The following is a 13,824-nucleotide window of genomic DNA, read 5'->3' on the forward strand; positions in this document are numbered from 1 at the left end:
CCCCCATCCCCATCCGTTCCCTTTGGATCCCTTTGGATCCTTTTCCCCCATCCCCATCCCATCCCTTCGGATCCCTTTGGATCCCTCTCCACAGCCCCATTGGATCCCTCCGGATTCCTCTCCCACATCTCCATCGGATCCCTTTGGATCCCTTTCCCACATCTCCATCCGATCCCTTCGGATCCCTCTCCCCCATCCCTTCGGATCCCTTTGGATCCCTCTCCCCCATCCCTTTGGATCCCTTTGGATCCCTTTGGACCCCTTTGGACCCCTCTCCCCCATCGGATCCCATCGGATCCCTTTTCCGGGATCCCTTTTTTCCCGGATGGTGACCTTGCAGGCGACGCGGTGCGGGCAGAGCTTCCCGAATCCGAGGGGCGGTTGGATCCTCCGGAGGAGCGTCACCACGTCGAGGTGTTTGATGCGACCCCTGCGCCGCAGCGCCGGAAAATCCCACGGCGGAGTCCGGAGGGGGGGAAAATCGGAGCCGAAGGGAAGAGCGGAACTCAGTGGATGGGGATTGGGATTCCCGGCGGATGCGGATTTGGGGGGAATACGGATTCATGGAGGCCCAGATTCCATCTGATCTGGATTCCATCCAATCCAGATAATCCGGATTCCAGGGGATCTGGATTCTTCCCAATCCCGATTCCCCCCAGTCCTGATTCCATCTGATCCGGATTCTATCCAATCCTGATTCCCCCCAATCCCGATTCCATCCAATCCAGATTCCGTCTGGATTCCACCTGATCCTGATTCCACCCGGTCCCGATTCCATCCAATCCAGATTCCATCTCAACCAGAATCTATCCAATCCCGATTTCACCCAATCCGGATTCCATCTGATCCGCATTCCCCCCAATCCAGACTCCACCTGATCTGGATTCCTTCCAATCCCAATTCTTCCCAATCCCGATTCCATCCAATCCCGATTCCATCTGATCCGGATTCCACCCAATCCTGAATCCATCTGATCCAGATTCCATCCAATTCAGATTCCATCTGATCCGGATTCCATCCAATCCAGAATCCATCCGATCTGGATTTCCCCCAATCCAGACTCCATCTGATACGGATTCCATCTGATCTGGATTCTTCCCAATCCCGATTCCACCCGATCCAGACTCCATCTGATCCAGAATCCATCCAATCCCGATTCCACTGAGTCCCGATTCCACCTGATCTGGATTCCATCCAATCCAGAATCCATCCAATCCCGATTTCCCCCAATCCAGACTCCATCTGATATGGATTCCATCTGATCCGGATTCCACCCAATCCGGATTCCACTCAATCCAGATTCCCCCCAATCCCAATTCTTCCCAATCCCGATTCCACCTGATCCCAATTCCATCTGATCTGGATTCCATCTGATCCCGATTCCATCTGATCCAGATTCCATCCAATCCTGATCCCATCTGATCCAGTTTCCATCTAATCCCAATTGCACCCAATCCAGATTCCATCTGATCCGGATTCCACCCAATCCAGACTCCATCCGATCCAGATTCCATCTGATCCGGATTCCATGTGACCTGGATTCCATCCAATCCCGAATCCATCTGATCCGGATTCCATCTGATCCAGATTCCATCTGATCCGGATTCCACCCAATCCAGATTCCATCTGATCCAGATTCCCCCCGATCCAGATTCCATCTGATCCAGAATCCATCCAATCCCAATTTCACCCAATCCCGATTCCATCTGATCCGGATTCCATCCGATCCCGATTCCATCTGATCTGGGTTCCATCTGATCCCAATTCCCCCCAATCCCGATTCCATCTAATCCCGATTCCACCTGATCCAGATTCCACCCAATCCAGATTCCATCTGATCCGGATTCCACCTGATCCAAATTCCACCTGATCCGGATTCCACCTCATCCAGATTCCATCCGATCCGGATTCCATCCGATCCGGATTCCACCTGATCCGGATTCCACCTGATCCAGACTTCATCTGATCTGGATTCCATCCAATCCCGAATCCATCTGATCCGGATTCCACGTGATCCGGATTCGATCTGATCCGGATTCCACCTGATCCGGATTCCACCTGATCCAGATTCCATCTGATCCGGATTCCATCTGATCCAGATTCCACCCAATCCGGATTCCACCTGATCCAGACTTCATCTGATCTGGATTCCATCCAATCCCGAATCCATCTGATCCGGATTCCATCCGATCCGGATTCCACCTGATCCGGATTCGATCCAATCCGGATTCTACGTGATCCGGATTCGATCTGATCCGGATTCCACCTGATCCGGATTCCATCCAATCCGGATTCCACCTGATCCAGACTTCATCTGATCCGGATTCCATCTGATCCAGATTCCACCCAATCCAGATTCCACCTGATCTGGATTCCATCTGATCCAGACTCCATCTGATCCGGATTCCATCCAATCCTGATTCCACCCGATCCAGTTTCCATCTGATCTGGATTCCCCCCCTGTCCCGCTCCGGATGGCCATTCCGAAGGGTCGGATCCGCACCTGGCGCCGGGGTCGTACTCGGACCCTCCCGTTCCCCCCCTGTCCCGCTCCGGATGGCCATTCCGAAGGGTCGGATCCACACCTGGCGCCGGGGTCGTACTCGGACCCTTCCGTTCCCCCCCTGTCCCGCTCCGGATGGCCATTCCGAAGGGTCGGGATGCACACCTGGCGCCGGGGTCGTACTCGGACCCTCCCGTTCCCCCCCTGTCCCGCTCCGGATGGCCATTCCGAAGGGTCGGATCCGCACCTGGCGCCGGGGTCGTACTCGGACCCTCCCGTTCCCCCCCTGTCCCGCTCCGGATGGCCATTCCGAAGGGTCGGATCCGCACCTGGCGCCGGGGTCGTACTCGGACCCTCCCGTTCCCCCCCTGTCCCGCTCCGGATGGCCATTCCGAAGGGTCCGGATCCGCACCTGGCGCCGGGGTCGTACTCGGACCCTCCCGTTCCCCCCCTGTCCCGCTCCGGATGGCCATTCCGAAGGGTCGGATCCGCACCTGGCGCCGGGGTCGTACTCGGACCCTCCCGTTCTCCCCCTGTCCCGCTCCGGATGGCCATTCCGAAGGGTCGGGATCGCACCTGGCGCCGGGGTCGTACTCGGACCCTCCCGTTCCCCCCCTGTCCCGCTCCGGATGGCCATTCCGAAGGGTCGGATCCGCACCTGGCGCCGGGGTCGTACTCGGACCCTCCCGTTCCCCCCCTGTCCCGCTCCGGATGGCCATTCCGAAGGGTCGGGATCGCACCTGGCGCCGGGGTCATACTCGGACCCTCCCGTTCCCCCCCTGTCCCGCTCCGGATGGCCATTCCGAAGGGTCGGGATCGCACCTGGCTCCGGGGTCATACTCGGACCCTCCCGTTCCCCCCCGTCCCGCTCCGGATGGCCATTCCGAAGGGTCGGATCCGCACCTGGCGCCGGGGTCGTACTCGGACCCTCCCGTTCTCCCCCTGTCCCGCTCCGGATGGCCATTCCGAAGGGTCGGGATCGCACCTGGCGCCGGGGTCGTACTCGGACCCTCCCGTTCCCCCCCTGTCCCGCTCCGGATGGCCATTCCGAAGGGTCGGATGCACACCTGGCGCCGGGGTCGTACTCGGACCCTCCCGTTCCCCCCCTGTCCCGCTCCGGATGGCCATTCCGAAGGGTCGGGATCACACCTGGCGCCGGGGTCGTACTCGGACCCTCCCGTTCCCCCCCTGTCCCGCTCCGGATGGCCATTCCGAAGGGTCGGATGCACACCTGGCGCCGGGGTCGTACTCGGACCCTCCCGTTCCCCCCCTGTCCCGCTCCGGATGGCCATTCCGAAGGGTCGGGATCCGCACCTGGCGCCGGGGTCGTACTCGGACCCTCCCGTTCCCCCCCCGTCCCGCTCCGGATGGCCATTCCGAAGGGTCGGATCCGCACCTGGCGCCGGGGTCGTACTCGGACCCTCCCGTTCCCCCCCTGTCCCGCTCCGGATGGCCATTCCGAAGGGTCGGGATCGCACCTGGCGCCGGGGTCGTACTCGGACCCTCCCGTTCCCCCCTGTCCCGCTCCGGATGGCCATTCCGAAGGGTCGGATCCGCACCTGGCGCCGGGGTCGTACTCGGACCCTCCCGTTCCCCCCTGTCCCGCTCCGGATGGCCATTCCGAAGGGTCGGGATCGCACCTGGCGCCAGGGTCGTACTCGGACCCTCCCGTTCCCCCCCTGTCCCGCTCCGGATGGCCATTCCGAAGGGTCGGGATCGCACCTGGCGCCGGGGTCGTACTCGGACCCTCCCGTTCCCCCCTGTCCCGCTCCGGATGGCCATTCCGAAGGGTCGGGATCGCACCTGGCGCCGGGGTCGTACTCGGACCCTCCCGTTCCCCCCCTGTCCCGCTCCGGATGGCCATTCCGAAGGGTCGGATCCGCACCTGGCGCCGGGGTCGTACTCGGACCCTCCCGTTCCCCCCCTGTCCCGCTCCGGATGGCCATTCCGAAGGGTCGGATGCACACCTGGCGCCGGGGTCGTACTCGGACCCTCCCGTTCCCCCCCTGTCCCGCTCCGGATGGCCATTCCGAAGGGTCGGGATCGCACCTGGCGCCGGGGTCGTACTCGGACCCTCCCGTACCCCCCTGTCCCGCTCCGGATGGCCATTCCGAAGGGTCGGGATCGCACCTGGCGCCGGGGTCGTACTCGGACCCTCCCGTTCCCCCCCTGTCCCGCTCCGGATGGCCATTCCGAAGGGTCGGATCCGCACCTGGCGCCGGGGTCGTACTCGGACCCTCCCGTTCCCCCCCTGTCCCGCTCCGGATGGCCATTCCGAAGGGTCGGGATCGCACCTGGCGCCGGGGTCGTACTCGGACCCTCCCGTTCCCGCCCTGTCCCGCTCCGGATGGCCATTCCGAAGGGTCGGGATCGCACCTGGCGCCGGGGTCGTACTCGGACCCTCCCGTTCCCCCCCTGTCCCGCTCCGGATGGCCATTCCGAAGGGTCGGATGCACACCTGGCGCCGGGGTCGTACTCGGACCCTCCCGTTCCCCCCTGTCCCGCTCCGGATGGCCATTCCGAAGGGTCGGATCCGCACCTGGCGCTGGGGTCGTACTCGGACCCTCCCGTTCCCCCCTGTCCCGCTCCGGATGGCCATTCCGAAGGGTCGGATCCGCACCTGGCGCCGGGGTCGTACTCGGACCCTCCCGTTCCCCCCCTGTCCCGCTCCGGATGGCCATTCCGAAGGGTCGGGATCGCACCTGGCGCCGGGGTCGTACTCGGACCCTCCCGTTCCCCCCCTGTCCCGCTCCGGATGGCCATTCCGAAGGGTCGGATCCGCACCTGGCGCCGGGGTCGTACTCGGACCCTCCCGTTCCCCCCCTGTCCCGCTCCGGATGGCCATTCCGAAGGGTCGGATCCGCACCTGGCTCCGGGGTCGTACTCGGACCAGACGCGCTTGAACTCATCCAGGTGGTGGGGGCCGAGGATGGACCAATCCCGCGTCAGATAATCAAAGTTATCCATGATCACCGCCACAAACAGATTAATGATCTGTAATGTCATAGGGGGGGGGCGCTATGGGGCGCGCTATGGGGCGCTGGGGGGCGCTATACATCTCTATGGGGCACTATGGGTCTCTATGGGTCTTTATGGGTCTTTATGGGTCTCTATGGGTCTCTGTGGATCTCTATGGGACTGTATGGGGTCTCTATGGGGCTCTATGGGGTCTCTATGGGGTCTCTATGAGGCTCTGTGGGTCTCTATGGGTCTCTATGGGTCTCTATGGGTCTCTATGGGGCTCTATGGGGCTCTATGGGTCTCTATAAGGTGCTTATGGGGCTCTATGGGGCACTGTGGGGCACTATGGGCCTCTATGGGCCTGTATGGGTCTCTATGGGTCTCTATGGGGCCTCTATGGGTCTTTATGGGTCTTTATGGGTCTTTATGGGTCTCTGTGGGTCTCTATGGGACTGTATGGGGTCTCTATGGGTCTCTATGGGTCTCTATGGGGCTCTATGGGGCACTGTGGGCCTCTATGGGGCACTATGGGTCACTATGGGGTCTCTATGGGGTCTCTATGGGTCTCTATGGGTCTCTATGGGGCACTATGGGGTCTCTATGGGTCTCTATGGGTCTCTATGGGTCACTATGGGTCCCTATGGGTCTTTATGAGTCTCGATGGGTCCATAGGGATCTCTATCGGTCTCTATGGGTCTCTATAGGTCCATAGGGGTCTCTGTGGGTCTCCATGGGTCTCTATGGGTCTCTATGGTTCTCTATGGGGCTCTATGGGTCGCTATGGGTCTCTATGGGTTTCTATGGGTCTCTATGGGTCTCTATGGGTCCATATGGGTCCCTATGGGTCCCTATGGGTCTCTATGGGTCCATATGGGTCCCTATGGGTCCCTATGGGTCCCTATGGGTCTCTATGGGTCTCATATGGGTCCCTATGGGTCTCTATGGGTCGCTATGGGTCTCTATGGGTTCCTATGGGTCTCTATGGGTGTCTATGGGTCTCTATGGGTTCCTATGGGTTCCTATGGGTTCCTATGGGTCTCTATGGGTCGCTATGGGTCGGCGCTATGGGTCAGGGCTGTGGGTCAGCGCTATGGGTCAGGGCTATGGGTCAGGGCTGTGGGTCTCACCAGGAAGGCGCAGAGCATGAAGAAACTGATGAAGTAAACGATGGCGAAATTGCTGCCGCAGGTGAATTCCTCTCCCGGTTCCGCATCCGCCTCCGGATCGCAGCGCTTCCCGGGAAGACTCGCCAGCATGATCTCCTGCCAGGCCTCGCCCGTGGCGCACCTGCCCCATAGCGACCCACAGCGACCCATAGCGCTGACCCACAGAGCCCCCGGAGCCCCCCCTGCCCCATAGAGCCCCATAGCGCTGCCCCATAGAGCCAGCAGGATCTCCTGCCAGGCCTCGCCCGTGGCGCACCTGCCCCATAGCGACCCACAGCGACCCATAGCGCTGACCCACAGAGCCCCCGGAGCCCCCCCTGCCCCATAGAGCCCCATAGCGCTGCCCCATAGAGGCAGCAGGATCTCCTGCCAGGCCTCGCCCGTGGTGCACCTGCCCCATAGCGACCCACAGCGACCCATAGCGACCCATAGCGACCCATAGCGCCCCCGGAGCCCCCCCTGCCCCATAGAGCCCCATAGCGCTGCCCCATAGAGGCAGCAGGATCTCCTGCCAGGCCTCGCCCGTGGCGCACCTGCCCCATAGCGACCCATAGCGACCCATAGCGACCCATAGCGACCCATAGATCCCCCTATATATCCCCTATAGATCCCCTATGGATCCCCCTATAGATCCCACATGGATCCCCCTGTGTATCCCCTATAGTTCCCCTATGGATCCCCTATGGATCCCCTATAGATCCCACATGGATCCCGCTATGTATCCCCATAGATCCCCCTATGTATCCCCTATGGATCCCCCATATATCCCCTATAGATCCCACATGGATCCCCCATGGATCCCCTATATTTCCCCATAGATCCCCCTATGGATCCCCTATAGATCCCCCATGGATCCCCCTATGGATCCCCTATAGATCCCCCATAGATCCCCTATATATCCCCCTATGGATCCCCTATAGATCCCCCATAGATCCCCTATGGATCCACTATATATCCCCCATAGATCCCCCATGGATCCCCTATAGATCCCCCATAGATCCCCTATGTATCCACTATAGATCCCCCATAGATCCCCTATGGATCCCCTATAGATCCCACATGGATCCCCCTATAGATCCCCTATATATCCCCCATATATCCCCTATAGATCCCCCTATGTATCCCCTATAGATCCCCCTATGTATCCCCTATAGATCCCCATAGATCCCCTATATATCCCCCATAGATCCCCCATGGATCCCCTATAGATCCCCATAGATCCCCCTATGTATCCCCTGTGGATCCCCCATATATCCCCCTATAGATCCCCCTATAGATCCCCCATATATCCCCTATAGATCCCCCTATGGATCCCCTATAGATCCCCCTATGGATCCCCCATGGATCCCCTATAGATCCCCCATGGATCCCCTATGGATCCCCCATAGATCCCCCTATGGATCCCCTATAGATCCCCTATGGATCCCCCCTATGGATCCCCCCCCCCCCCCCGTGGCTCCGCACCGGAAGAGCAGCAGCACGGCCTGAGGGAAGGTTTGGAAGTTGTTGTTGCGGTTGATCTGAGTGCCATCCTGGAGCGCCACCTTCCCGAACGTCTGCACCCGGAAAAGAGGGGGCGGGACCCGGAAATGGGGAGCGGAACCCGGAAATGGGGAGCGGAACCCGGAAATGGGGAGCGGAAACCCAGAAATGGGGAGCGGAACCCGGAAAAATGGGGAGCGGAACCCGGAAATGGGGATCGGAACCCCGAAAATGGGGAGCGGAACCCGGAAATGGGGATCGGAAACCTGGAAATGGGGAGCGGAACCCGGAAAATAGGGATCGGAACCCGGAAATGGGGAGCGGAAACCCGGAAATAGGGATCGGAACCCCGGAAATGGGGATCGGAACCCGGAAAATAGGGATCGGAACCCGGAAATGGGGAGCGGAACCCCAGAAATGGGGATCAGAACCCTGGAAATGGGGATCGGAACCCCAAAAATGGGGATCGGAACCCGGAAATAGGGATCGGAACCCCGAAAAACGGGATCGGAATCCCAAAAACTGGGATCAGAATCCCGAAAAATGGGATCGGCATCCCAAAAAATGGGATCAGCACCCCAAAAACGGGGATCAGCACCCTGAAAACCGGGATCAGAACCCCAAAAACAGGGATCGGAACCCCGAAAACCGGGATCAGAACCCCAAAAACCGGGATCGGCACCCCGAAAATGGGGATCAGCACCCCAAAAACAGGATCGGAACCCCAAAACCCAGGATCAGCACCCCAAAACCAGGATCAGCACCCCAAAACTGGGATCAGCACCCTGAAAATGGGGATCAGCACCCCAAAAACTGGGATCAGAACCCCAAAAACCGGGATCGGCACTCTGAAAATGGGGATTAGAACCCCAAAAACGGGGATCAGCACCCCAAAAATGGGGATTAGAACCCCAAAAATGGGGATCAGCACCAACAAAGGGGCTCAGGACCCTCAAAGGGGACTCAGGACCCCAAAAAGAGGGGTTCAGCACCACCAAAGAGGGGCTCAGGACCCTCAAAGGGGGCTGAGGACCCCCCAAAATCGGGGCTGGGGACCCCCCAAAGTCGGGGCTCAGGACCCCCCCCCCCCAGAATTGGGGCTCAGGACCCCCCAAAGTCGGGGCTCAGGACCCCCCCCCCCCAGAATCGGGGCTGGGGACCCCCCAAAATCGGGGCTGGGGACCCCCCAAAGTCGGGGCTGAGGCCCCCCCGCACCTGCATCCCAATGACAGCGTAGATGAAGAAGATCATAGCGATGAGCAGCGCCACATAGGGCAGAGCCTGAGCGGAGAGCACCCCAATATCCCCCCAGTGTACCCCAATATCCCTCAATATCCCCCAATATCCCTCAATGTCCCCCAATATCCCCTCAATGTCCCCCAATGTCCCCTCAATATCCCCCAATGTCCCCTCAATATCCCCTCAATGTCCCTCAATATCCCTCAATGTCCCCCAAATCCCCTCAATATCCCTCAATATCCCCCAATATCCCCTCAATATCCCCCAATATCCCCCCAATATCCCCTCAATGTCCCCCAATGTCCCCTCAATATCCCCTCAATGTCCCCCAAATCCCCTCAATATCCCCCCAATATCCCCCAATATCCCCTCAATATCCCCTCAATATCCCCCAATATCCCCCCAATATCCCCTCAATGTCCCCCAATGTCCCCTCAATATCCCCTCAATGTCCCCCAATATCCCCTCAATGTCCCCCAATATCCTTCAATGTCCCCCAATATCCCCTCAATGTCCCCCAATATCCCTCAATATCCCCCAATATCCCTCAATGTCCCCCAATATCCCCCCAAATCCCCTCAATATCCCCCAATATCCCCTCAATATCCCTCAATGTCCCCCAATATCCCCTCAATATCCCCTCAATGTCCCTCAATGTCCCCCAATATCCCTCAATATCCCCTCAATGTCCCCCAAAATCCCCTCAATATCCCTCAATGTCCCCCAATATCCCTCAATATCCCCTCAATGTCCCCCAAAATCCCCTCAATGTCCCCCAATATCCCCTCAATATCCCCCAATGTCCCCCAATATCCCTCAATATCCCCTCAATATCCCCCAATATCCCCTCAATATCCCTCAATGTCCCCCAATATCCCTCAATGTCCCCCAATATCCCCCCAATATCCCCTCAATGTCCCCCAAAATCCCCTCAATGTCCCCCAATATCCCCCCAATATCCCCTCAATGTCCCCCAATATCCCCTCAATGTCCCCCAATATCCCCTCAATATCCCCCAATATCCCCCAATATCCCCTCAATGTCCCCCAATATCCCCCAATATCCCCCAATATCCCCCCAATATCCCCCAAATCCCCTCAATATCCCTCAATGTCCCCCAATATCCCCCCAAATCCCCTCAATGTCCCCCAATATCCTTCAATGTCCCCCAATATCCCCTCAATGTCCCTCAATATCCCCCAATATCCCCTCAATATCCCTCAATATCCCCCAATATCCCCTCAATATCCCCTCAATATCCCCCAATATCCCCTCAATATCCCCTCAATGTCCCCCAAAATCCCCTCAATGTCCCTCAATATCCCCCAATATCCCCCCAATATCCCCCAATATCCCCCAATAGCCCCTCAATGTCCCCCAATATCCCCCAATATCCCCCAATATCCCCCAATATCCCTCAATATCCCCTCAATATCCCCTCAATGTCCCCCAATATCCCCCAATATCCCCCAATATCCCCTCAATATCCCCCAATATCCCCCCAATATCCCTCAATATCCCCCAATATCCCCTCAATATCCCCTCAATATCCCCCAATATCCCCCCAATATCCCCTCAATGTCCCCCAATGTCCCCTCAATATCCCCTCAATGTCCCCCAATATCCCCTCAATGTCCCCCAATATCCTTCAATGTCCCCCAATATCCCCTCAATGTCCCCCAATATCCCTCAATATCCCCCAATATCCCTCAATGTCCCCCAATATCCCCCCAAATCCCCTCAATATCCCCCAATATCCCCTCAATATCCCTCAATGTCCCCCAATATCCCCTCAATATCCCCTCAATGTCCCTCAATGTCCCCCAATATCCCTCAATATCCCCTCAATGTCCCCCAAAATCCCCTCAATATCCCTCAATGTCCCCCAATATCCCTCAATATCCCCTCAATGTCCCCCAAAATCCCCTCAATGTCCCCCAATATCCCCTCAATATCCCCCAATGTCCCCCAATATCCCTCAATATCCCCTCAATATCCCCCAATATCCCCTCAATATCCCTCAATGTCCCCCAATATCCCTCAATGTCCCCCAATATCCCCCCAATATCCCCTCAATGTCCCCCAAAATCCCCTCAATGTCCCCCAATATCCCCCCAATATCCCCTCAATGTCCCCCAATATCCCCTCAATGTCCCCCAATATCCCCTCAATATCCCCCAATATCCCCCAATATCCCCTCAATGTCCCCCAATATCCCCCAATATCCCCCAATATCCCCCCAATATCCCCCAAATCCCCTCAATATCCCTCAATGTCCCCCAATATCCCCCCAAATCCCCTCAATGTCCCCCAATATCCTTCAATGTCCCCCAATATCCCCTCAATGTCCCTCAATATCCCCCAATATCCCCTCAATATCCCTCAATATCCCCCAATATCCCCTCAATATCCCCTCAATATCCCCCAATATCCCCTCAATATCCCCTCAATGTCCCCCAAAATCCCCTCAATGTCCCTCAATATCCCCCAATATCCCCCCAATATCCCCCAATATCCCCCAATAGCCCCTCAATGTCCCCCAATATCCCCCAATATCCCCCAATATCCCCCAATATCCCTCAATATCCCCTCAATATCCCCTCAATGTCCCCCAATATCCCCCAATATCCCCCAATATCCCCTCAATATCCCCCAATATCCCCCCAATATCCCTCAATGTCCCCCAATATCCCCTCAATATCCCCTCAATATCCCCTCAATGTCCCCCAATATCCCCTCAGTGTCCCCCAATATCCCCTCAATATCCCCCAATATCCCCCAATATCCCCTCAATGTCCCCCAATATCCCCTCAATATCCCTCAATGTCCCCCAATATCCCCTCAATATCCCCTCAATATCCCCCAATATCCCCTCAATGTCCCCCAATATCCCCTCAATATCCCCTCAATATCCCCCAATATCCCCTCAATATCCCTCAATATCCCTCAATATCCCCTCAATGTCCCCCAAAATCCCCCCAAATCCCCTCAATATCTCCTCAATGTCCCTCAATGTCCCCCAATATCCCTCAATATCCCCTCAATGTCCCCCAATATCCCCTCAATGTCCCCCAATATCCCTCAATATCCCCTCAATGTCCCCCAATATCCCCCCAATATCCCCTCAATATCCCTCAATGTCCCCCAATATCCCTCAATATCCCTCAATATCCCCCAATATCCCTCAATATCCCCTCAATATCCCCTCAATGTCCCCCAAAATCCCCTCAATATCCCTCAATATCCCCTCAATGTCCCCCAATATCCCTCAATATCCCCCAATGTCCCCCAATATCCCTCAATATCCCCTCAATGTCCCTCAATATCCCTCAATGTCCCCCAATATCCCCTCAATGTCCCCCAATGTCCCCCAATATTCCCTCAATGTCCCCCAATATCCCCCAATATCCCCTCAATATCCCCTCAATATCCCCTCAATATCCCCCAATATCCCCTCAATGTCCCCCAATATCCCCCCAATATCCCTCAATGTCCCCTCAATATCCCCTCAATGTCCCCCAATGTCCCCCAAAATCCCCTCAATGTCCCCCAATATCCCCTCAATGTCCCCCAATGTCCCCCAAAATCCCCTCAATGTCCCCCAATATCCCCTCAATATCCCCTCAATGTCCCCCAATATCCCCCAATATCCCCTCAATGTCCCCCAAAATCCCCTCAATGTCCCCCCAAATCCCCCCAATGTCCCCCCAATGTCCCCCCGGCGGTGTCCCCGCGACGTCCCCGAGTGTTCCCACCTGGAAGGATTTGACGAAGGTCCAGAGGAGGGTGCGGATGCCCTCCCCCTTGGAGAGGAGCTTGACCAGGCGCATGACCCGGAAAAGGCGGAAGAAGGTGATGGAGATGCGGGAAGAGTCCTCGGAGCTCTGAGGGAGACAGGTCAGGGTCACCAAAAAGCCACCGGAAAGGCGGAGAGGGGACATCGAGGCAGGAAGGGACCGTTTCCAACCGCCCCAAAAAAAACCCTGCGTACCTCACCAACATGGCCGCCGTTCTGCAGCGGAGAACGGAACCGGAGATGGAGGAGGAGGTGGAGATCGAAGAGGTGGTGGAGATCATGGAGGTGGTGGAGATCGAAGAGGTGGTGGAGATGGTGGAGATGGAGGAAATCAAAGAGGTGGTGGAGATGGTGGAGATGGTGGAGGTGGAGATGGAGGAGGTGGAGATGATGGTGGAGATGGAGGAAATCAAAGAGGTGGTGGAGATGGTGGAGATGGTGGAGATGGAGGAGGTGGAGATGGAGGAGGTGGTGGAGGTGGAGATGATGATGGACATGGAGGAAATCAAAGAGGTGGTGAGATGGTGGAGATGGAGGAGGTGGTGGAGATGGTGGAGGTGGAGGAGGTGGTGGAGGAAATCAAAGAGGTGGTGGAGATGGAGGAGGTGGAGATGGAGGAGGAGATGGAGGAGGTGGAGGAGATGGAGGAGGTGGTGGAGGTGGAGGAGGTGGAGGAA

The 13,824-nt window shown here is 57.5% G+C and overlaps 1 protein-coding gene across 3 annotated transcripts in view; it reads right to left on the minus strand.

Moving 5' to 3' along the window:
* The window catches only part of CACNA1F (calcium voltage-gated channel subunit alpha1 F), an 83,294-nt gene that overhangs the window by 13,323 nt on the left and 56,147 nt on the right, over positions 1–13,824 (minus strand). For 2 of the 3 annotated variants that reach the window (XM_054052181.1, XM_054052183.1), the window contains exons 32-38: positions 13,343–13,363; positions 13,107–13,235; positions 9,328–9,393; positions 8,095–8,186; positions 6,592–6,751; positions 5,370–5,497; positions 334–430 (exon numbers count right to left, since the gene is read on the minus strand). In XM_054052181.1, coding sequence (XP_053908156.1) covers positions 334–430; positions 5,370–5,497; positions 6,592–6,751; positions 8,095–8,186; positions 9,328–9,393; positions 13,107–13,235; positions 13,343–13,363 — 693 coding nt within the window. The remainder of the gene's footprint in view (positions 1–333; positions 431–5,369; positions 5,498–6,591; positions 6,752–8,094; positions 8,187–9,327; positions 9,394–13,106; positions 13,236–13,342; positions 13,364–13,824) is intronic. The other variant, XM_054052182.1, reaches the window with a different exon arrangement.

The sequence above is a fragment of the Cuculus canorus genome, chromosome 32, assembly GCF_017976375.1.
Source record: "Cuculus canorus isolate bCucCan1 chromosome 32, bCucCan1.pri, whole genome shotgun sequence".
Lineage (NCBI taxonomy): Eukaryota > Metazoa > Chordata > Aves > Cuculiformes > Cuculidae > Cuculus > Cuculus canorus.